The 25,742-nt window shown below is 45.3% G+C and overlaps 1 protein-coding gene across 8 annotated transcripts in view; it reads right to left on the bottom strand.

Annotated features, from left to right (window-relative positions):
• Nucleotides 1-25,742, bottom strand: part of col14a1a (collagen, type XIV, alpha 1a) — a 220,022-nt gene that overhangs the window by 62,355 nt on the left and 131,925 nt on the right. For all 8 annotated transcript variants that reach the window (XM_041190009.1, XM_041190011.1, XM_041190012.1 and 5 more), the window contains 7 exons: nt 22,609-22,755; nt 16,564-16,638; nt 15,119-15,258; nt 12,482-12,605; nt 9,011-9,154; nt 7,219-7,383; nt 4,665-4,703 (listed from right to left, as the gene is read on the bottom strand). In XM_041190009.1, coding sequence (XP_041045943.1) covers nt 4,665-4,703; nt 7,219-7,383; nt 9,011-9,154; nt 12,482-12,605; nt 15,119-15,258; nt 16,564-16,638; nt 22,609-22,755 — 834 coding nt within the window. The remainder of the gene's footprint in view (nt 1-4,664; nt 4,704-7,218; nt 7,384-9,010; nt 9,155-12,481; nt 12,606-15,118; nt 15,259-16,563; nt 16,639-22,608; nt 22,756-25,742) is intronic.

Raw genomic sequence — 25,742 nt, 5'->3', positions numbered from 1 at the left:
TTTTTTTCACGCTGGGAAAATTTCAGGCGGGAAACCCAATTATTGCTGTTACAGATAGACCTCGTCTTCCATTGGGATTGGGACCTGAGCCTGTGGTGGATTATAGGTATTAGAAGAAAATCACAAAGGAGTTTCTTCCTTGCTCAGCTGGTCGTGACAGATTAGGTTTTCCTTTGTACAGATAAAAACAAATCCTGCCAGTAATCTTATTTAGGCTGTTCAATAGACTGAAATTCCCTCAATGTTGCAAACAAAGGAAAATACGCCCTTTGAACAAAAAATGGTTTTATTTGGAGCAGTGAAGATTCTATTGTGATGTGATCATTTCACATGGATGGCAAATAGTATAAAGTGAAGAAGCATTCATTCAAACTGATGTGATTCTAACAATCCTATCTCTGTTACCATTGGATAATCAGCACAAAGATTGTAAAGTGCTAAAGAGGGTGCAGGAGCAGAGGGACCTGGGTGTATATGTGCATAGATCATTGAAAGTGGCAGGATAGGTGGAGAGAGCAGTTAATAAAGCATACAGTATCCTGGGCTTTGTTAATAGGGGCATAGAGAACAAAGAGCAGGGAGATTACACTGAGCTTATATAAAATACTAGTCAGGCCTCAGCTGGAGTATTGTGTACAGTTCTGGGTGCCACACTATGGGAAGGATGTGATCGCAATGGAGACAGTGCAGAAGAGATTTACAAGAATGGTTCCAGGGATGAGAAACTTGAGAGATGAAGATAGATTAGAGAGGTTGGGACTGTTCTCCTTGGAGAGGAGAACGCTAAGAGGAAATTTGATAAAGGTGCACATAAGGCATTGAAGGTGGCCGGACAGGTCGAGAGAGCGATTAGTGAAGTATACGGCATCCTAGGATTTATTAACAGGGGCATAGAGTACCAAGAGCAAGGAGGTTATGTTGAACTCGTACAAAACGCTGGTTCAGTCTCAACTGGAGTATTGTGCCTGGTTCTGGAAACCGCACTTTAGGAAAGATATGAAGGCATTAAGGGACGGTGCAGGAAAGATTCATAACAACATTCCAGAGATGAGGAGTGTAAATAGTTACCGAGGTTAGATTGGAGAAGTTGGGACTATTTTCTTTGGGGAAGAGAAGGTTGAGAAGTGATTTGATAGAGGTGTTCAAAACCATGAGGGATCTGGACAGAGTGGATAGCTAAACCTGTTCCCACTGATGGATGGATCTCAGAATCACAGAATTGTTGTGGCACAGGAGGAGGCCATTCGGCCCATCGTATCTTCACCAGCTCTCCAAATGAGCAGCATGACTTACAGCCATTCTGCTGCTTTTTCCCTGCATCATTACACATTGTTTCTATTCAAATAATAATCTATTGCCCTCTTCAATGCCTCGATTGAACCTGCCTCCACCACATTTCCAGGCAGTGCATCCCGGACCCGAACCACTTGCTGTGTGAAAAAGTTTTTTGTCACATCACATTTTTGCAAATCACTTTAAATCTGAAACAAAAACAGAATTACCTGGAAAAACTCAGCAGGTCTGGCAGCATCGGCGGAGAAGAAAAGAGTTGACGTTTCGAGTCCTCATGACCCTTCGACAGAACTGCATCCGCAGTTTTTTTGTTTTTAACTTTAAATCTGTGCCCTCTCGTTCTCGATCCCTCGACGAACTGGAACAGTTTCTCCCTACCCACTCTATCCAGCCCTCTCTCATGATTTTGAACATCTTAATCAAATTTCCTCTTAGCGTTCTCCTCTCCAAGGAGAACAGTCCTAACCTCTCTAATCTATCTTCATCTCTCAAGTTTCTCTTCCCTGGAACCATTCTTGTAAATCTCTTCTGCACTGTCTCCATTGCGATCACATCCTTCCCATAGTGTGGCACCCAGAACTGTACACAATACTCCAGCTGAGGCCTGACTAGTATTTTATATAAGCTCAGTGTAATCTCCCTGCTCTTTGTTCTCTATGCCCCTATTAACAAAGCCCAGGATACTGTATGCTTTATTAACTGCTCTCCCCACCTATCCTGCCACTTTCAATGATCTATGCACATATACACCCAGGTCTCTCTGTTCCTGCACACCCTTAAGAATTGTACCCCTTGTTTTATATTTTCTCTCCATGTTCTTTCTACCAAAATTAATCACCTCACACTTCTCCTCATTGAACTTCATCTGCCACCTATCTGCCCACTCCACTAAATTGTCTATGTCCTTTCGAAGTTCTATACTGTCCTCTTCACAGATTACAATGCTTCCAAGTTTTGTATCATCCGCAAACCTTGAAACTGTCCCCTGTACACCAAGATCTAGACCATTAATATATATCAGGAAAAGCAAGGGTCCAATACCAACCCCTGGGGAACTCCACTACAAACCTTCCTCCAGCCCAAAACATATCCATTGACCATTACCCTGTTTCCTATTACTCGGCCAATTTTATATCCACATTGCTACTGCCCTTTTTATTTCATGAGCTATAACTTTTCTCACAAGTCTGTTGTGTGACACTGTATCAAATGCCTTTTCAAAGTCCATGTACACCACATCAACAGCATTACCCTCATCAACCCTCTCTGTTACTTCTTCAAAAACTCCAGCAAGTTAGTTAAACACGATTTTCCCTTTAGAAATCTATGCTGGCTCTTCCTAATCAACGCACATTTTTCCATATAACTACTAATTCTGCCCCAAATCATTTTCTCCAGAAGCTTCCCCAACACAGAAGCTAAACTGATTCATCTGTAATTGCTGGGCTTATCTTTACAACCTTTTTTGAACAAGGGTATAATGTTTGCAATTCTCCAGTCCACTGGCACCTTCCCTGAGTCTAGGGGAGACTGAAAGATTATGGCCAGTGCCACTGAAAATTCCCCTCTTACTTGCTTCAATATCCTTGGATACATCTCACCCAGTCCTGGTGCCTTGTCAACTTTAAGTACCAACAGTTTATCCAACAGTTCCTCCTTTTCAATTTTAATCCCCTTCCTCCTCTGTCACCATTTCAAGGAATCAGATGCTACCAAGGCCAAAGGCAGATGCAAAGTATTCATTTAACACCTCAGCCATGTCCCATACCTCCATGTGTAAATCCCTTTTTTGGTCCCTAATCATCTCTACTCTTCCTTTTACCAACTTCTTACTATTTAAGAGCCAACAGAAGATGCTGGGATTCTCCTTTATGTTGGCTGCCAGTCTTTTCTCATGATCTCTCTTTGCTTTTCTTATTTCCTTTTTCACTTCCCCTCTGAACCTTCTGTATTACCTTTGGTTCTCAGTTGTATTTTCTACCTAACACCTGTCATAAGCACACTTTTTCTTCTTTATCCTAACTGCTATCTCCTTTTCCATCCAGGGAACTCTGGATTTGTTTGCCCTACCTTTCCCTTTTGAGGGAACATACCTTGACTGTGCCCAAACCATTTCTTCTTTGAAGGTAGCCCATTGTTCAGCTACAGTTTTTCCCACTAACCTTTGGTTCCAGTCTATCTGGCCCAGCTCCGTTCTTGCCCCATCGAAGTCAGCTCTCCCCAGTTGATTATTCTTATTCTGGATTGGCCGTTATCCTTTTGTACCATCATCCTAACCCTTACGATACAATGATCACTGTCTCCTAAATGTTCTTCCACTGACACTTGATCTACTTGGCCCATCTCATTTCCAAGAACCAGGCCCAACAGTATGTCTTTTTTTGTTGGATTGGACACATACTGCTGTAGAAAATTCTCCTGAACACAATCTAGGAACACTCTCCCCCCTTTACACTACCACTGTCCCAGTTTACACTCAGGTGATTAAAATCCCCCATTATAACTACTCTATAAAGTTTGCTTTTCACTGTAATTTCCCTGCAGATTTGTTCCTTTATATCCTTTCCACTAGTTGGTGGTCTATAGACTACACCAAGCAATGTAATTGCACCCTTTTTGTTCCTTAGCTCTAGCCAAACTGATTCTGTCCTTGAACCCTCTGGGACATCCTCTTTCTCCAGCACAGCAATGGTCTCCTTAATCAATACCACCACCCTGCTGCTTTTCTTCCTTTCCTATCTTTTCTGAACACCCTATACCCGGGAATATTTAACACCAAGTCCTGCCCTTCCTTGAGCCAGGTCTCGTTATTATATTACCACATGGCAATCTGTACCTGTAACTCCCCAATCTTGCATTCACATACATGCACAGTAACCCTGATTTAGACTTAATGACTTTCTCCCTTGTCAACCTTGAGTACCGACAGTTTATCCAACACTTCCTCCTTATCAATTTTGAACCCTTCTAGTGACAGAGTGTCCTCCTCTGTTATCGTGGCCTAGGTAGCATCCGCTTCCTTGGTAAAGACAGATGCAAAGTATTCATTTAACAGCTCAGCTGTGGAACAAGAGGGCACAGATTTAAGGTGATTGGTAAAAGAAGCAATAGAGACATGAAGAGAAATTTTTCACACAGCGAGTGGTTAAGGTCTGGAATGCGCTGCCTGAGAGTGTGGTGGAGGCAAAGTCAATCGAGGCATTTAAGAGGGAATCGGATTATTATTTGAAAAGGAAGAATGTGCAAGGTTACAGGGAGAAGGTGGGGGAATGGCAGGAGGCGTATTGCTCATTTGGCAAAAACACAATGGGCTTCTGTCTGTAACAATTTCCCTTTCCATCAAATGGTGAAAGATGTAGCTACTCCCTTACCTGCAATACTGTGATCGCCAAGTTGGACCAGCGGACAAGCTGAAAATATAACAATTGAAACACGTTAATACCCAGGCGTAATTTAATTTTCTCAGCTGCGCAGCACAGATGGGAAAGGTATTGTGTCTTTTCGTTCCCAATTCTGGACCAGGCACCAGGGTGGTGGGGCCCCAGGTGATGGTGCAGAAGGGGCACAATCACAGGTTGGTGTGAGCCATAGCTCAGTGGGTAGGACTCTCACCTCAGAGTCAGAAGGTGGTGGGTTCAAGTCCTGCCTGATCAGACTTGAGCACAATTATCCAGGTTAGTGCTTGCAGTGCAGTAAGGAGGGTGTGCTGCATTGTATTCCACATGAGATGACATGTCACATCCCCCTTTCAGATGGACGTAGAAGATCCTTTAATGTTATTTTGAAGGAGGGCAGGGCGGTTCTCTCTGGCCAATCAACTTCAATAATACAGATTATCTGGTCAATAACATATTGCCGTTTGTGAGATCTTGCTGTGCACAAATTGGCTGCTGCATTTTCTACATTACAACAGGGACTACGCTGGTCACAAAGTGTTTCAGGGCATCCTCGGGATGTGAAAGATGCTTTCGAAATGCATTTTCTCCATGTTTTCCCCTTTCTTTATGGGTATAGCCCACCCGAGACTGACAGGATGGCAGAGACTGCTCAGTTACAGCCGATGTGAAATACTGGGGGGAAACAAACCATGAGTGAATATCTGAAAAGAGCCACATTTAACCTGCAGCGCTACTACCAATGTCGGAGACATCATTAGCATGGAGTTGGCAATAATACGACGTTGTACACAGCGTGAAGTCTGGATCAAATTGGGTTCCTGTCACAAGGAATATCCAGTGTAGTTCAGCCTGTTTTCTTCGAAAGGATCAAGTTACGTATCAAGAATAATAAAACCCTAAACCCCCCCACCTCGTGCAAATGCAGGCCAGAACTGGGAGAATGTGGCTAAGAGACTGACAGCGACAGCCCACAGTGAACCTGACCAGCAGCTCAAAGAGGGGGGCACCTGCGCAGAGGGGCAGCTCACCCCAGTTGCGGGGCAGCAAGATTAGCCTGCTGGGGCACTGGACGAGGGTTTAAGGAGTGTCAGTGAGCGCGGTGGGGAACAGGGGGCTTGGGAGGGAGTGACACCAGCGACGGCCATCAGAAGTTAGTCTCAGTAACGGTGGCCATGAAACCATCATCGATCGTTGTAAAAAAACCATCCGGTTCACTAATGCCCTATAGGGAAGGAGATCTGCCATTCTTACCTGGTCTGGCCGACTCCAGACCCACAACTGCCCTCTGAAATGGCCTAGCAAGCCATTCAGCTCAAGGACAATTAGGGATGGGCAACAAATGCTGGGCTTGCCAGCAGTGCCCACATCGCATGAAGGATAAAGAGAAGCTCCTTGTTTGAGAGGGAAGCTAGGAAACTAAGAGCTGCCCTGCACAAACCCCCCCCCCCCCTCCCACCCCCCCCCCCCCCCCGGCCCCCCCACCAGTGGCCCCGAGATAGGGTAAATAAAAGAAAGGGTTAAATTCGCCTTACCACTGGCGGCCTCCTTTCAGGGACCCGTTGGTTTGGCAGCTGATGGGCCGCCTTCTTAAAGGGATTCTGAAGCAGGAATCGGGGCCTCAATTTGAACACGCAATGGGCCTCACACCAGTTTCAGACACACGACCTGGATATCTACAGAGTAACCCCTGACCTGTGGTGCACGGGGGACGTGGGAAATTATGGTGAGGGGGGATGGGCAGTGCACTTCTGCCGTGGAGCAAGCGCTCAGTTAGGCAATGAGCCACCCTGCGTAATGGGCTGACAGCGCCAACTAGTTTCACGGCGTGTGTCGAATAGAATAGGCACATGTTCCTAAACATGATGAGGCCATCAGTACTGCTGACAGAGCTCCCTGGGTTTTCAAATCATCGGCAGAAGGCAGACTTTAAGTACATCGATCAAACAGCAATGATGGCATTGTTACCTCTCGACTTGACTATTCCAACACCCGCTAGGCCAGTCTCCTGCGTTCTACCCTCAGTAAACTTCAACTTACCCAAGACTCTGTTGCCCGTGTCCTAAATCACAGTACGTCCCGTTCACCCATCACCTCCTTTCCACTAACCTACACTGGCTCCTAGGCCGGCAACACCTCCATTTTAAAATTCTCATCCTTGCTTTAAATTCCTTCCATGTCCTCACCCCTCCCCAGCCCTATATTGCCTCATTGTGGTCTCTTGTGGACTCCTGATTTTAATCGCTCCACCATTGGTGACCCTGCCTTCAACTGCCTGGGCCCTAAGCTCTGGAATTACCTCCCTAAACCTCTCCACCTCTCTGCCTCTATCTCCTCCTTTAAGATGCTCCTTAAAAACCTATTTCTTTGACCAAGCTATCGGTTAGCTCACCTGTATCATCTTATGTGTCTTGGTGCCATTTTGTTTTTTGTAAGGATCCTGTGAAGTGCTTTGGGACGGTTTACTACGTTAAAGGCGCTATATAAATACAAATTGCTGTTGTTGAAACATCAAGTCATCGTCACTCACTTGCAGATGCTGTCTCACAGACAAAGGTAACGAGTTCATCTTCTATCTTCTTGAAGGCATCGAAATCATCCACGAAGAATGCGTGCCTGTTACTGGGTTTGTTCGCAATGTTGATAAGCTCTGAGTAATCAGCATCAGCAACACCTACTGCAAAGATGCTGTAACCTGGAGCAGAAACAGAAATGAGGTTATGCTTCAGTGCTATATATTTCTGTAAGTACTGGACTGTAAAAATGGTTAATTTGCACCTACCTTCCTGGTTACGTTTGAAGTTGTTAGTGGGCAGAATGCCTTCAATATTGGCATGAGGTACATGTCAATATCATGCATTTGGCACAATTTTAGGGTATTTTAATTTTCATCTATTCACAGAATTGTTGGTGATTGCAGTGTCTTTACATGGAATTACATAGGATATACAATCACAGAAACAGGCATATACCACCTTGGCCCAAGTGGTATATGCTGGTGTATACACTTCATTCTAGCCTCAGCCCACTCTACTTTATCTCACTCTATCAGCATATCCCTCTATTCCTTTCTCCCTCATGTGTCTATCTAGCTTCCACTTAAATGTATTAATACTATTCGCTTCAACCACTCCCTGTGGTATTGTGGGAAAAAGACACCAGCTAACTGATGACTGACTAGTTAACTGCCAAGCTTTCTTTAAGTTCAAACCAGGCAGGGGGAACAAAGCTTGGCAGTTAACTGTCAGTCATCAGTTAACTGATGAATTCACCATGGCAATGCTTCTACCAATCAGAGTCCATTTGCCAAGGAATCAGCACTCTCTTCTCATGAAGTATAAATTGTTGTTCCCTTTTCATTTAGTATTCTTGTAAATTGTCCTGATGTGTGCAAAATGAAAAGCTTCGACCACGTGTCTTTTTTCGGCAATACTCAAGTTCTGTACTACCAAAAGACTATTCCCTGTGGTAGTGAGTTCCACATTCTCACTACTCTCCTATTGGTACTGTGTTCCTTATGGGAAGTAAATTAACAATTATTTTGTGTCACAGCTAATGGAACAGTGGCCACTTGTACCTTACCTCTCTTTTATTTGTGACTCTCAGCAGCCTTGTTATTCCTGTGCCTGTGAAAGTTTTTCTCTCTATTCTTTAATCACCTTAATTTACTCCTTAATTAGACCATGCTTTAATTCAAGGGCATGCCAGCCTATTCTAAGCACCCAGAACTCACAGCACTATTAAAAGAAAGGGGAAATGTTCTTCTGGTGACTCACCTAAAGTAAGAAATAGGAGCAGAAGTCGGCTTTTCAATCCCTCAAACCTGCTTTGGTATTCAATAAAATCTTGGATGAATTTATACATCAACTTCACTCTCCTGTCCTATCCCATTAATCTCTTAATGTCCAAGAATCTATCGATCTCACTCTTGAATGTACTCAATGACTGAACACCCACACCTCTCTGGGTTGGAGAATTCCAAAGATTCACGGTCCTCTGAGTGGAGAAATTTCTCTTCATCTCAGTCCTAAATGGCCAACCCCTTATCATGAGACTGTGGTTCCTAGTTCTGGACTCTCCAGCTGGAGGGAAACAACCTCTCAACACCTACCCTGCAAATCCTTTCAGAGTTACATACGTTTCAATAAGATCACCTCTCATTCTTCAAAGCATCCATCTTTTCAAACAAAATCATCACTGAGCCAAGCCTACACTTAAACAAACACACATACTTCTTGTCACTAAGTGTACAGGGCAGTGGAGATAAGCATGTCAGAGCAATGCATCCATCATAGGTTTCCAGGACTACTTTTCTCCGTTACCATCAAGCTGCATCTCCTTGGAAATCTTGTCAGCGTCATCTTGCGATCGACCATCCGTAATTACCACCAGGACTCTGGGAATGCCTCGCCGTAGTCCCGCCTCTACAGTGAAGACAGCATCCTTGGCATGTTTGATAGCTCTGCCTGGAATTCATAAGAAAATAACAAGCATGTGACAGATGAGTCAGGGATAGAAATTAAATCACAAACATTAATAATCGGGATTCAAAATTACAAATTATGGATACGCAGAATGGATCAGTCAGCACATAAAGAGAACAAAGTGCGTACCTTGGCTATGATCCTTCACCCTCTCCATCTTGTTATCCCTCAGTACCACATGGGGAGGTCTACTTAGCATCTGAGGTATCAGAGGACTTTTCTTAGTACAAACCTGAGCACTGGCACTAGGTTACAGTCCATGTGTGCTGAGTGCAAATTGAATGAGGAAAGGATTTCCTTTCTTGCACGGAGGGAAAAATGTACAATTCTTTCATTGCCACACTCACTGGGTACATGAAAATCACAATGGCAAAGGGTTCTGGTTTAACTGTAGACTCGGGGGGCGGGGGTTGCTGTTTTGGGGTGGGATCGTTGGTCACACATTTCAAAGACATGAGGATCACATTTGGGCAGAACTCATGCAATCAGTGAGCTGGACGTACTTCTGGCACATCTTTGTTGGCCTGGCCCATCTCCCTGTTTCCCATTGTCAGCGGGAAGGCTGGAATACGAAAACCTGACTCACGATCAGATATTGGGAACAGTATGGAATGTAAGAACAGGAGGAGGCCGTTCGACCTCGAGTCTGCTCTCTCATTCAATTAGAGCATGGCTGACCTTAACTCCAATTACTCACCTTTATTTCATAGCCTTTAACAATTTTGATTTAAATTGTATGATTTACCAGCATGTTAAAGAAAGGCAAGTAAACCAACAACAGAACTTCTACCAACTGGGTCTTGCTACAGTTATGCAGGATTTCGGAGAGGCCATATAGGGAAAGGACATACGCGCCATAGAGGGGAAGGTTCACTGGGCTGATTCCTGAGGTGGTTATCCTATGAGGAGAGATTGGGTAGAATGGGCCCATACTCTCTGGAGTTTAGAAGAATGAGAGGTGATCTTATTGCAGATTGTTTAACAGGGTAGATGCTGAGAGGCTGTATCCCTGGCTGAAGAGCAGAGCCAGCGACCATGGTCTAAGGGTCGGTGATTTAGTACAGAGATGAGGAAAAATTTCTTCACTCCATAGGTTGTGAATCTTCGGAATTCCCTACCCCAGGGAGGCTGTGGACGCTCAGTCATTGAATTATCCAGGACAGAGATTGATAGGTTTTTGGATATTAAGGGAGTCAAGGGAAATGGGGACAGAGTGGGAAAGTGGAGTTGAAAATCACTCATGATCTTACTGTATGGTGGGGCAGTATGTCCTACTGAAGCTCCTATTTCTTATATTCTTAACGATTCATCCACTGCAATTTATCACTGGGGTGGAAACTATGCAGGGGGGGATGACTCAGATTAACTTCATTTCTCATCCAACTTTGCTAGTTGTTATTACAAGTTGTCTTTCCCTGTAGATTTGTTTCAATTCTCACATTTCCCAACCTGGCTGTATAAAGATAATGAAGTAGGACAGCAGTGATGATTACTTCTGAAGTTTTACATGACCATTATCATGTTTTATTGGAAAAGGAAATTTGTGATTTGTGGCAGGAAGTAAAATCTCCTGATGATAAATGATTGACTCTCTTGGAGCGGACGGTGTCTCTCGCCTCTCCACATTATCATTCACTTCCCTCTTTTTAATCAGTCAGCTCTGATCTTTTAACCCTTTCATCTGAATAAACACTTTTAACGTTTTCACCATTCCAATACTTATTGAATGCATCAGACAGAAAAAGATCACCAGGCAACAGCTGTATGGTGGGGCAGGCTCAAAGGCACCAACAACAACAATTTATATTTATATAGCACCTTTAACCTAATAAAGCATCCCAAGGTGCTTCACAGGAACATTATAAAATAAAGTATTACACCAAGCCAGGGAATCAATAGCTTGGTCATAGAGGGTGTGTCTTGAAGGAGGAAAGCAAGTGAACTTATTTTTATTCATTGGATGAGAGTGTTGCTGACTAGGCCAGAATTTATTGCCCATCCCTAATTGCCCTTGCTAGGCCATTTCAGAGGGCAGTTAAGAGTCAACCACATTATAGGAGTCACATGTAGGTCAGGCAAGGATAGCAGATTTTCTTCCCTAAAGGGCATTAGCAAACCAGATGGCTTTTTCCAACAATTGGCAATGGCTTTTTTTTAAATTGTCATCATTAGACTTTTAAGTCCAGATTTTTATTGAATTCAAAGTCCACCATCTACCATGGTAGGATTCGAATCCAGGCCCCCAGAGCTTTACCCTGGGTCCCTGGATTAGCAGTCCAGTGACAATAACCTCAGAGCTTGGGGGACCCGGGCAGCTGAAGGCACAGCTGTCGATGGTGGAGCGATTAAAATTGGGGATGTGCAAGAGGTCAGAATTGGAGGACCGCAGATACCTCGGAGAGTCCTGATTTGGTCCTGATTGGCCCTCCCACCTCCTCAGCCCATCCACCATCCCTAATTGGATGACAGTCCCGGAGACAGGTTCTTAATTGGAGGCCTCCAATAAAATCGCACCTGAACTCCTGATGCTGCAGGAGAGAATGGGGTTGGGGTCCAAAAGCAGTCCCGTTGATTGCATGTAAAGCATCAGGGTTGTGCAACTATCCTCCACGCACTATATTCTGCAGGAGATATAAGGCTGCATGCAGGCATGGTGCAAGTGTCCCTCCCCAGCAGCACTGTGGGTGTACCTACATCACATGGACTGCAGCAGTTCAAGAAGGCAACTCACCACCACCTTCTCAAGGGCAATTAGGGATGGGCAATAAATGCTGGCCTTGTCAGCAATGCTCTCACCGGGGAAAGTTTTTTTTAAATGATGTCCCGGCTAGAATGGGTAAATAGCCTCTGTTTGCTGAGTAAAAATAGACTCTGTTTGTTGTCGTTGAAGAGAAAATTAAAATATGAGTCCCGCCCAGCTTTCGACTGATTGACTGACACAGCAAGGTGTCAATATTCATTATATACTTGTTAATTCAGCTTAAAGCAGCTTGCAGCTAAAACCATTTATGAAGATTAACACCAGGACAGCAAATAAAAAGTCAGAAGAATGTTTACGCACAGAAAAGATAATTACAACATTAGTACAAGTGAGACAGACAGTATAATATCATTTAAAATAGAACAGGATATATATTTGAAAAGGAAGACAAGCAAAGAATATGATTGGGATGGAAGTGAAGAGAGAGATGGGGTTACAACAGATAGTTCAAGTTGTAGAGTCAGCGCTGAAACAGATCCAATAGGCTCACTGGTCTCTTCCTGTGCTGTGGTTTCTTTGATTCTGTGTTAAACACCATTTTTCTGTACCTGTCTTGGTATTTCCACCCTTGTATCGAATGCGTTGGACAGCATTGAGGAGATTTTCTTTGTCACTGTACGAGTTGAGTTGAAATTCTGTCCTGGGATCATCACTGAACTGTACTATCGCAACCTGTTCCATTTCAAATAAATATTGCATCAGTAAACCACTTCGCCAATTATTACATTCCACTTTACAATGAAATTCAAAAGAAATATTCCTCTTAATTCCTCTTCTCAAAGGCTTGACTATTTAGTGGCAGGGTGCAAGTTCACCAAGTCCTCTCAGCCATTTGTGACCAAAACCCTTCTCAAGTCCACTCTCCCCTGACGTGGGGGAAAGATTATAGTCAAACGGATTTCCCTTGAAAGGTCTTGTAGAACAGGGGTCAGCAACCTATGGCACCCATGCCAAAGCTGACAGGCAAGATGATTGCCAAGTCCGAGCAGCCAGAGTCGCAGACCTGACAAACTGGCTTAATAAAATCAGAACCAGAGAGTTCCAATCTTCTTGTAGTTGCTCCGTCAGTGTCAGTGTCAATTTCACTGAGTTGTTGTGCTGCAGTTTCCAACCTTTGGTGGGGAGGGAGGTGGGGAGGGGGGTATCCAAATTACGTGCCGGACATTGGAAAGCTCAGCGAGGAAAAGCAAGGGCAAAGATCACACTAAACTGGTAAGATTATGGTCATTATACATAGAGACCTTGTAAATGTTCAAATGTGTTACTGGCATGCGAAACCTTAAATCAGAGGGACCAAATGAAGACTCGGCAAGCCAGCTGTGAAAGTTTGCTGACCCCTGTTGTGGAATGTGGGGGTTACCCCTGTGCAGGTGTCTCTCAGTGTCCACAGGTTTACCTGCGCCAAGGTGCAGAGTGGAAGCCATTAAGTGAAAAAGAACAATACTAGAGGGTCAGTCTCTCTGGGCTCCTTGCACACAGGAGCAGGTTGTCCAATTGCGCTGTCAGCTATGAAATTGGGTACGGCGCAAAAGGAAACTAAAGGGTGGGGCACAAATAAACCTAAAACAGAAAAGGAAAATACTGCGGATGCTGGAAATCTGAAATAAAAGCAGACAACGCTGGAAACACCCAGCAGGTCTGACAGCATCGATGAAGAGAGAAATATTTCTTCCCTCCGCAGTGCTGCCTCCCTGCTGAGTGTTCCCAGCGTTTTCTGTTTATATTTAATCTAAAATAGGTCTTCCTGCCAACTTTTGCTATCAAAATTGAATCTGGAAAGAAAAATAAAAGTCACATGGTTGACTACACAAAACTGCAGAGTTTCACATTGGACACACTCGAGGTGGATGCAAAAGTAAAGATCCAATTTCCTGATATCTAGCCCTGCTGACAGGAAGGTTGCGGGAGTGGTGTAATATGTGGGGGAAGGAGAGCCGATGATACAGGGTCTGCAGCAGGAAGAATGTTTTTAGGAAAACGGCTCTGGATATGAACTGACAGAAGTTAACACAGGTTGGACTGGCGAATATTTTAAAAGTGCACCCGAGAGACTCATGCTGAACATAAAAATCCAAAATTCCCATATGAAATTTCTCATAGTTTATAGATAGAAATTGTTGCGTCTGCTATTTAGCTTCAGGGCCATCACTTTCTTGCACAGAATAATGCATAGAATGTACAGCACAGAAACAGGCCATTCGGCCCAACTGGTCTATGCTGGTGTTTGCACTCCACACAAACGTCCCTTTGCCCCTCTTCATCTATCCCTCATCAACATAACCTTCTATTCGTTTCTCCCTCACGTAATTATCTAACTTCCTTTTAAATAAATAACTGGTCACTCCTCTCCTGGGCTCACATTCTATCAATGTAGGAGTGTGTGTAGAATGTGCGCAGTTGGTCAGGAGAAGTTTGTGTGTGATTGAGAAGAGTCACACATTTGAGACGAGTGTGTTAGGTGTCAGTGGGTTCTTAGAAGTATCTTCAATGTAGATTGTGCTAGACCTTTATAAATCACTGGTTAAGTATCAGCCAGAGCATTGTGTCCAAATCTGGCCACCATACTTTAGGAAGGAAAGCCTTGGAGGATAGGGTGCGGAGGAGATTTACTAGAATGGTCCCAAGGATGAAGGACTTCAGCTTAAGTGGAGAAGCTGCGATTGTTCTCCTTAGAGCAGAGAAGGGGTGATTTAATAGAGGTGTTCAAAATAACGAAGACTTTTGATAGAATTAATAGAGTAAGGAGAAACTGTTTCCACTGGCAGGAGGATTGATAACCAGAGGACTTGGATTTAAGGAACTTGGCAAAAGAACCAGAGGGGAGATGAGGATTTTTTTCACATAGCGAGTTGTTGTGATCTGGAAGGCGCTGCCTGAAAGGACGGTGGAAGCAGATTCAATAATAACTTTCAAATGGGAATTGGATAAATATTAGAGAAGGAAACATTTGCAGGACTACAGGGAAAGAGCAGAAGACTGGGACTAATTGGATAGCTTTTTCAAAGAGCCAGCACAGGCATGATGGACCGAATAGCCTCCTTCTGTGCTGTTTCATTCTGTGACACAAGGCAGGCAGTAAAAAAGTGAAACTCAACCCTGATTGTTTCCACCCTGTGGGTGGAATTTGAGGACAACCTGAGACCTTGCTTCCCATTTAATTTATATCCCGCCCAGGCAGTGCTCACTTGGGTTCCTTCAGGGCCGATCTTGTCCAGAGCTCCGATCGTACTGTATAGGAACCCGATGATCTTGATGAAGTTCTCATCCCCGATGCTCCACGATCCATCCACGAGGAACACCAAGTTAGCTTTGGCAGCTTTGCAAACTGGAGGAAGAGGGAGAAGAATGAAATGCTGCCAGAAATAAATGTAAACAGTTACTCATAGGTGAGTTAATGTTGAAATAGTACAAATATAGGAACAGGAGAGGCCACTCAGCCCCTCATTCAATCAGATCACAGTTGATCCGTATCATGGCTCCATCTACCCATCTATTTATTAATCCATCATGGGGTGTGGGTGTCGCTGGCTAGGCCAGTATTTATTGCCCATCCCTAATTGCCCTTGAGAAGGTGGTGGTGAGCTGCCTTCTTGAACCGCTGCAGTCCATGTGGTGTAGGTACACCCACCGTGCTGTTAGGGAGGGAGTTCCAGGGTTATGACCCAGCGACAGTGAAGGAACGGCGATATATTTTCAAGTCAGGATGGTGAATGGCTTGGAGGGGACCTTCTAGGTGGTGGTGTTCCCATGTGTCTTCTTCCTTTGTCATTCCAGGTGGTGGCAGTCATGTGTTTGGAAAGTGCTGTCTATGGAGGCTTGGTGAGTTTCTGCAGTCATCTTGTAGATGGTACACACTGCTGCCACTGTGCATCAGTGGTGGAGGCAGTGAATGTTTGTGGATGTGGTGCCAATCAAGTGGGCTGCTTTGTCCTAGATGGTGTCAAGCTTCTTGAGTGTTGTGGGAGCTGCAAGTGGAGTATTCCATCACACTCCTGACTTGTGCCTTGTAGATGGTGGACAGGCTTTGGGGAGTCAGGAGGTGAGTTACTCGCCACAGGATTCCCAGCCTCTGACCCTGGTTCAGGTCTTGGTTCTATAATACTTAATATTCTTACCGAACAAAAAATCTATCAATCTCAGTTTTGAAATTTTCAATTGACCCTCCAGCCTCAACAACATTTTGGGGGAGAGAGTTCCAGATTCCCACTCCCCTTTGTGTGAAGTACTTCCTGACATCATCAATCTAATTTTAAGGTTATTCCCCCTTGATCTGGACTTCCCTTACCAGAGGAAATAGTTTCTCTCTATCGACCCTATTAAATCCTTTAGTCAGTTTAAGCACCTCAACTAGATTGACCCTTAATCCTGTTATAAACCCTGGCAGTAATTACTAGCGTGACCAATAATAAAACCAGTATAAGTTTAACTTATTAAAACAGAGGCAGTGGATATTATCTACATAATATATAGCATGAGATGAACAGCAGAGAGGGAGCAGCATAAAATATCTCCAGTCAAATATGTCCTGACTCTTCTCACATGGAACATAAACACAGAAAAATAGAAATACTTTCATTCCACCCCCCTCACCCCCACCCCCAAGAAATTAATTTTAACATGTATGCCTTACCTTCTCGAGCAGGAGGGATTGTGGGCAATGGGGTTGTTGTTGTAGGAGGAGCTGACGGCTCAGTCGGAACTGGAGCTTATGTAAAAGAAAGGGAACGTTGAAGATAAAGCCACTTCTCCACACAGACATAACCACTCCAGTGTAACCTGGTGTCAGGTTTGTTTAATAAGACAACAGTTTTATGGGAGGGAGGTCGTTCTCTGTGGAATAAAAACAGAAAATGCTGGAAAAACTCAGCTGGTCTGGCAGCATCTGTGGAGAGGGAAACAGAGTTAACGTTTCGAGTCTGTATGGCTCTTCTTCAGAGCTAAAGAGCATTTATATAGCACCTTTAAGGTAAAACATCCCAAGGCACTTCTGCAGGGGTGTTATCGTGGGCCACGTAAGGAGATATTGCACAGGTGACTGAAAATTTGGATAAAGAGGTAGGTTATAAGGAATGTCCTAAAGAAGCTGTTGAGGTGAAGAGGTGGAGAGGTTTACAGGAGGCAATCCAGAGTTTAGAACGCCAGCAACTGAAGATATATCCGGAATGTTGGGGTTGTGCAAGGGGACATGCAGATACCTTGGAGAGTTGTAGGGCTGGAAGAGATTATAAAGGTAGCAAAAGACCAGGACATGGAGGGATTTTAAAAGGAGGATTTTAAAATCAAGGTGTTGCTTAACTGGGAGCCAATGGAGGTCAGCGATGACAAGGGGTGATAGGTCTACAGGACTTGATAAGAGTTAGGAAAAGGGCAGCAGAGTTTTGGATGAGCTGAGGTTTACAGGATTTCCCTGCGGAAATGAGAGATTGTGTTCACGATGAACATTCTGTGGATATGAGGTATTTGGATTTCAATGGAGCTTTCAATATCATGTCAGAAGAGCAATTAGGTGGCAAGTGAGGTGTGAGGCGGAGGTGGAGCTGATAAAATCAAGCTTGTTAATAGCAGAAAGAACAAAGGGCAATTGTGAATGAAGCTGCGTTGACATGGTAACATCCCTCTGGTGAAATGGCACAAGAGTCAGCACTGGGGCCATTGTACTTAACAGCTTGAGGTTTACAGATACTCTAAAATGTGTGTATATGGGAGGAGAAAGGGGAGGATTAAAGTCCAAGCAATGGGGAACTAGTAAACTAAATACAGAGGATAGTGTGGTGATATTCCACTTCCTGTGGATAGATGCAAGAACAGAGATCACAGAAGAAAACTTGGCAACAAAACTATGAAATAAATGGCACAGGAATATTGCTGGGTAGCTGGCCAAATGCAAGAGTACCATGTGTGCCAGCAGCGGCAGTTAAAAGGATCTTGTGGGATAGCAGCATTAATCCCAGGGAGTGATAACACATCTGTCCAACGCATAGCGGAACGGAGCAAGTGAGAATTTGCATTTTTATAGTGGCATTTTTATCCTCAGGACATCTCAAAGCACTTTACAGCCAATGAGGCACTTCCCATTGATGTGTAGTCACTGCTGGAATGTGGCAGTGAGTTTGAACACAGCAAGGTCCCACAGCCAGCAATGGATAGCTTTCGAGTCGTTGATTGAGGGATACATGTTGGCCAGGGTTCAATGAATATTGGAAGAACTTCTCTGCTCTCCCTGAAGATAGTGTCATGGGATCTTTCCTGTCCACCTGAGGGGGCAGACCTGGCCTCAGTTTAACATTGCATCCAAAAGAAGGCACTTCTGGCAGTGCAGCACTCCCTCAGTACTGCACTAACAGCCTACATTTTGTGCTCAAGTCTCTCAGGAGTGGATCTTTTGAACCCATGACCTTCTGACTCAAGAGTCCCAACCACTGAGCCAATGCTTGGTATAGTAGAGACATATCAGTGCGAAACACTGTTTGTTATACTGCCACAGGGATATTCAGGAAATGCAGAAAAACAAAATGATCAGTAGTTTAAGGCATCTTGAGTTGTATGGAGAGGTTCAAGAGGCTGAGATGGTTATTGTAGAAAAGAGACAACTAAAAGAGATCTTATATGAGCTTCATATAGGAGCAGGTAAATCAAAGTCCATTAAAATGTTTGAAATCATAAACTCTAAAGCGGATTATCTAGTCACTGCCACGTTGCTGTTTGTGGGATCTTGCTGTGCACACGTGGGTACACTTCAAAAGCACTACGTTGGCTGTAAAGCGCTTTGGGGTGTCCTGAGATCGTGAAAGGCGCTACAGAAATGCAGGCCTCTCTTTCTTTTATTCACCAAGTTCACTCCCATCACTGCTCAATGGTATTGAATGGAATCGCATCAGCCAGGATGGTGGGGGGGGGGTGCGGGGCCCACATAATTCCCATTCTCACCAGCTCAGAAACTCACCCCCATTAGGTCAGCAGTGGGAATGGCCTGACGCAGACAACCCGCCCGCTGTAAATTAAGCCAATTAACGAGCCATTTAAAGGTCATTACCCCTGAGCCCGCCAGGGTTTAGTGGTGGCTCAAGGATTCTCCTGAACTCAGGCCACCCAGTAAACCCTGTTGGGCCTCACGCCGGTCCCTCTTTCAAAGGCACTAAGTAGTGCCTGACCGAGGGACCCGGCATCGGGGAGGGGAGTGCCCGCTGAGAGCCACATGCTGCCCTTTTGCATCTAGCTCCTCCTCACCGCACCCCACCTCACACCACCAGCTCCACCCCCACCCCCCAACAACCCCCAACCTACCCCACTCACCTCTCTCCAGGGACCTCACCATGATCCCTGGTGAAGCCCTCGCTGCGCCAACGGCAGCAGCCACCTCTCCCGGTGGCGTTGCTGGCACCAGAGAGCCACCGGCCTCCGATTAGCCGGCAGCTCTTGGGGTCCTAAAAATCGCGGAGAAGGCCCGGTGCTGGCCAGTTGAGCGCCTGATGGGCACTAGATTGAGTTGGGCCTCCCCGACCAAAGTGTTACGGGTTTCCCGCCAGTTCTCCGAATGGTGGGCGGGACCCTCATCGAGAACAATAAACCCATCACCTTGCTAGATGCTGGCATCCTTCCAACTGCGATAGATGGTGGTCAGGCAGCAAACCATCCATTTCAGACGGGGGTGCCTTCCTCTGTCTTTGCCATTGGCTGAAGAGGCCAATCCCTCCGAGGCAGCTTCTGCCACAAGTGGGTTGTTGTTTTTGGCGTTGGCACCTGTTGCCAAGCTGATGTAGCCATTGGTCGTTGGGTGGTGCACTGCAGCCCACAAGAGGAGCTGAATAAAATGGCGGCGGGGTGGGGGGGGGGCGGGGGGCTGGGGGGGCTGGTGGTGTGGGGGGAGCAGCCCCACCCCCAGCTCCCCCACTTCACCACCGGAAACCACCTTGGCACCTTGGCGTAGAGCCGACTCGCTCCCCGCTGACTTGTCCCCCAGCCATAAAGCGCTGCAGGCGGAATAACGAGGGCCAAGTAGGACATCCACCCCAATGAGCGACACACCCCCTTCCCGCCCTTTAAACACTTAAGTTAAAAAAATCGGGCTTCCCACTCCTGCCCTGCTGTCTGCGCCAACATTTTATGGCGCATCATCAGGGTCAATTGGCTTGATAACAAGACTAATGGACCTTTAATTATTCACTTAAATGTGACAGGCAGGCTGCCAATGTCAGTGCCTCTCCGCCCACCCACCCACCTGTATTATGGGGTGAACACGGGTGGGGGGGGGGGGGCAGGAAGTTGGTGGGACGGGTGCCCATCCTATTTTACATGCCCCCCCCCCCCACCCAACATCACAGGAAACATGCCCACTGGGGGATGTAAAATTCAGCCGAGTGTCGGCAGTTTGCACTGTCGTCGGCCAGTGTCTCCCAGGTGCGATAATCGATATTCACGCTTGCAAGCATCCCTGAAGCCGAGCTCTGTCTGTCTAACTGGTCCCTGTGACTCCAGCTACCTCGTCAGACTCTTGGGTACGCGACTGTCTTCCATCCTGCGGGCATGCCTGAACCAACAAAGCCGCCTCTGTTTGATGAGCGCCAACATACCTGGGCGCTTGGCCTTTGAGACGGTCGCCCACATTCGTGATTTTTGGCCTGACTGGATATACCCATAGGGCACCGCAAAGACCGAAGATGGGGATTGTTGAGCTTCTGGTCTCGGTAGCTGTAGACCACCCACGTCTCACAGCCATACAGCCGGGTGCTGAGAACACAGGCCTTAGAAACCGTCAGTTTCGTCCTACGAGGCAGCTCGGTGTTATTCCATACACCTCTCGTGAGTTGGCCAAAGGTGGTAGCTGCTTTCCCTTTGCGTGTGTCGAGTTCTGCTTGGAGGGACAGATCGTCTGGGGCAGAAGTTGCTAACCACTTCCAGACGGGGTGTTACTTAGCGTGATCGGGATGGAGACGCAACACCTTGGGCGAAATTTTACCGCCCCTCCTGCCGATGGGATTTTCCTGTCCCGCCGAGGTCAATAGACTTTGGAATGGCTCGTCGCATTTTCCAGCCCCACCCCCACCACGACAGGGATGTAAAATTCCACCCCTTGCCCCAGGACTGCACTTTTCTTCACAGCTGATGGAACCAGCCTATCGTCAGGTCAGAAAGATTTAACCTTATGAGCTTTACCAGACGCCAGAGAAACCTAATGGCCAGGTTTTCCTCGTTCACCTCAAACAAGACAACCTTTTTCATTTCCTTAAATAAGGCAAAGTAGTGGTCGTGCAGAATTGTTGGGATTAGAGGCTGAAAGATACCAGATGTTGACCCCAATCTATAGGAACGGAAAACATGAAGGCTGGCGAATGTCAAACCAAATCCTTCCGTGATAACAAAAATTTACATTTGTGTGGCGCCTTTAATTTAGCAAAACATCCCAAGGCAGTTCACAGGAGCGGTTATTAAACAAAATGTGACACCGATCCGCAGAGGGAGTTACAAAAGAGATAGTTTCAAGGAGCATCGTAAAGAATGCGAGAGAGGTGGAGGAGTTTAGGGAGGGAGTTCCAGAGCTCGGGGTCGAGGCAGCTGAAGGCAAGGCCGCCAAATTTGGTGGACAGATTAAAATTGAGGAGGCGCAACAAGAGACCAGAATCGGAGAAAGCACAGAGACGTCAGAGGGTTGTAGAGCCGGAAAAGGCTGCAGAGGCGAGGGACAGGAGGTGCAGGTGAGGCAGTGGAGGGGTTTGGAAACAATGATGAGAATTTTTAAAATGAAAGCAATGCTGGACTGGAAGCCAATGAGACTTGGCGCAAAAAATGAAAATGCTGGAAATACTCAGCCGGTCTGGTAGCATCTGCATTGAGGGAAGCAGAGTTCCCGTTCTGATGAAAGGTCATCGACCCTGTAACCTTAACTGTTTCTTCCTCCACACGCGCTGAGTGACCGACTTTCCGGAATTTTCTGTTCTCCTCAGGTTTTGTCATTGCGTTGTTTTGGAACAGGGAAAGCAGAATTTCTGATGAGCTCAGGTTTACGGAGAGTGCGAGGAAGTGGGATGCTGGTCACAAACTTATCAAATAAGACACTTTTACCACAGTCACTACATCAATGCAATAGAAATATAGGCTTAATTTCATGTTTATGATTGAACACAGCCTCTGACACAGCCACAATCTTGCCCTGACAGTTATCTGACACAGAGTACAGATTACAAATCATAAGGTCTTAAGACATAAAGATGTGTTTCACATGATGCCATGTTAAACTTCCACATTTAATCACTCTTGCTGAGCACCGGGGTAATAAAACGTGAGGTAGTGGTGTGTTAGAGTTCACTCAGGGAGTCTTAGCTGCTGTGGCAACACACACTTTTACATGCATGTTGCAGTGCAGAGCTATGAATGGTGATGGTAGAGGCTTCAACATTCTCTCCATCACATGGTTGACCAGGAATCTCTCCCGCTCTCACTGCCTGCCATTGGCGTGTGTTGGAAGGATTTGCAGGTTGATACTCAACCTATTTGGCCGCATTACGGACACACCTTCCTTGGCCATCAAGTCCTGGAGTCGGACTTGAACTTCATGGCTCAGAGGCAGGGACATTATCCACCGCCCAACAAGACCTCCTAAAGTGTGAGGTAGCTGAAATTAAATCTAAGGTGAATGGAGGAGGAACAGTGAACACAATGAAGATAAGTGGTCACATACCTGTTGCCTCTAGTATGCTCACGGCTGGTCCCTCTATTTCCTGCAGCTGTGAATAGACGCTGATTTTGTACTTGCTGTTTGGAATGAGGTTGTAGAAACAATGGTGGGAAGTGCCTCCATCGACAACCACCTCTTCTTTCTTTCCATCTGAAATTTCCCAAAAGACAGAATTGGTTGATTGGGAATGTCACAAGTGATTCCAATATAATGGCGGATGAGGGGAGGGCGGGTCACTGCAGCTGAACCCATCCTGGAGGAAGTTGACATGATGGGATTGGCCACTTGTTTTAAAGGATTAACCTTCCTACTGACAGCAATCTCCGTGGTTAGGTAAAAGTAACTAAATGTGTTCAGATCTGATGATACACCTCACAAATACATGGTCCATAAAGCCCATGTCTGTGTGCCTTTGTGAAATCTCCATTGAAAAAGCATCGTTGCCGACCTCAGCCATGTGAATTGGGAGAGATGTAGGGTCTGAAATCAGGCAGGAAGGCAGCATTTAATCTTCACCAAATCCCAATTTGTTCCTCTCTTACTTCCATATATCTTACATTTTCCCAGAACTGTTTTGGCACTGGTCACATTAAAGTCTCACGCTCTTCAATATATATCATTTTATTTATTATTTAATGGAAATAGTCACAGAAAAATGTGGCTTCGTGGAGGTATAACTCGCATGTTGACACGGTTAAATAATAAATGCTGACGTAAACAAATGCCAGGAGAATTGTCCCAATGTTTCACATAAGAATATGGGAACAGGAGGTGGCCGTTCAGGCTCTTGAGCTTGCTACACCCCTCAGTTAGGTCATAGCACATCTGCAGCTGAGCTCCATTGATCTGCTTTGGCTCCATAACCTTTAATCCCCTTACCCAATAAAAATCTAACTCAGTTTTGAAATTTTCAATTGACCTCCAGCATCAACAGCCTTTTTGGGGGAGGGTTTTCCAGATTTCCACCCCCCCACACCCCCCCCTCCCTCTTTGTGTGAAGAAGTGCTTCCTGACATTCCCCTTGAACGGCCTTAGGCTCGAATTGTAGACTGCATTTGCTGCCAATGGTGTGCATGCGCATTTGTATGCCCAGCTGCCATCTTCATAGGGACAACGTGCAACATGAACCCAGCTTATTTACTTTCAAGAACTATGTATCATGTATTAAAATAAAGTGGCTGTCAGTACTTTGCAAAACCATACTTAGTACTGCAATGTCATTAGTTCTTTAATTCTCCTTAAACTGAGGAGATTTGAGGACGTGACAGGATATGCAGACATTTTAAGGCAAGATTCCACCCCTTCGCTAAACCGTTAGAATTAGTGAGCTCAGTACATTGCAACAGCTTTCTTTCCTGTCTTTCGGATCACTGAATCTTTAGCAACATATGTTCAGAGTGTTTATGGACTGCGAGACGACAGGAATAATTAAAGTGAGTTGAAGCCTTGGAGTTTAGTAACGATTCTGGATTGTCCCTGTCAGTCCTCATAAAATACTGCAACGTTTTCTGCAAGTGTCAACAAAATGCTTGTGGACTCAATATTCCGAGCAGCCAGCCCAAGAAGGATGTTTGGGAGCCATGGAGCCTACTGCAAAAACTGAGTTTGAAAGCAAAATGACTTGGCGGTGTGCTGGGTGAACTGATCTGTGCACGTCATTGAATTTCTGTGTATGTGCGGACCAGAGCGCACACGCAGATGGGTATTGGTGGCCATATTGTGTTGGCAGGAGATACAGTTCAAGGTTATTCCCCCTTGTCTGGACTCCTCTCCACCCCCCACACCCCCATCCCCTCATGACCGCACCAGAGAAAATAGTTCCTCTCTATCTACCCAATCAAATCCTTTAATCAGCTTAAACACCTCAAAATTCTCTCTGCTTAACCTTCCATACTCAAGGAAATACAAGTCTAGTCCAAGTAACCTGTCCTCATAATTTAACCATTTTAGGCTAATATCATTCTGGTGAATCTGCACTGCAGTCCCTCCAAGGCTAATACATCCTTCCTGAAGTGTAGCTTCCAGAACTGAATGCAGGTACTCAATACAGAGTCTTCCAAGAGCACCTTCCAAACCCACAACCTCTATCACCTAGAAGGACAAGGGTAGCAGATAGATGGGAACACCACCACCAGGAAGTTCCCCTCCAAGCCACACACCTTCCTGACTTGGAAATATATCGGCCGTTCCTTCGCTGTTGCTGGGTCAAAGTCCTGGAACTCCCTCCCTAACAGCACTGTGGGTGTACCTACACCACATGGACTGCAGCAGCTCAAGAAGGCAGCTCACCACCACCTTCTCAAGGGGCAACTAGGGATGGGCAATAAAAATACTGGCCTTGCCAGTGGAGCCCATGTCCTGTGAAAGAATAAAAATAGTCTAACCTCAGCTTTATATAGCCAGATAATAACTTTCACCCAATAATGTAAGCTGAGCAGCAGTCCTCCATCATCAGCCATCTTGTCAATTCAATTCAACTGAGATATACCTCCTCCTAAGCAAGCTGGATTTGAATGTCTTTTGACTGTTTGAAATAAGTGATTTGAAACTTAATCTTCAAACCGTTCCAGCCACTGCAAAATCAAAATACAGCTACTATAGAATGCTTTGTTGGTGGAAACTCTTCTTGGAGTTTTGCCAAGGCTCTTTTTTGTTCCTATATCCAAGAAACTTAAAAGAAAATCATTGAGAGACTTTTCTTTGGCAAAAAAAAAGGAACAAAGTAGAATCCAGTCCTCCCCCCCCCCCACCCCCCTCCCCTCTTGTGTCGAAGTATTATATAGAACATATGCAAACCATAAAGGGAAGAATTCTGAGATCTAACAAGGCTGCGGTAGGTAGGTTAAGTTGCAGTCAACCATTAGGCACAATGACTCCTGGATACCGTGCTTATTTAATTGAGCTGTCCCTTGCTCTATTTCTTTCACTGTAGGAAACTCGCCTCATGAAATGCTGCCTGCTACTGATACTTGTAATTGCCCATTTAGCCAAAGGTTGCTCAAACACTGGATAGAATGGAGAGGAATGGTCAAGAGCAGAATAAATGTTAACAGTGGTGGTTATTATCATGATGCTGCTGTAATAATTATCGTTTTATTTAGTGTGTAATGTACCTTTAAGAATAGTATGTGTTAGGA

This window comes from Carcharodon carcharias, chromosome 6 (genome assembly GCF_017639515.1).
Source record: "Carcharodon carcharias isolate sCarCar2 chromosome 6, sCarCar2.pri, whole genome shotgun sequence".
NCBI classification, from domain to species: Eukaryota; Metazoa; Chordata; class Chondrichthyes; order Lamniformes; family Lamnidae; genus Carcharodon; species Carcharodon carcharias.
This window is presented reverse-complemented; position numbering and strand designations above follow the sequence as displayed.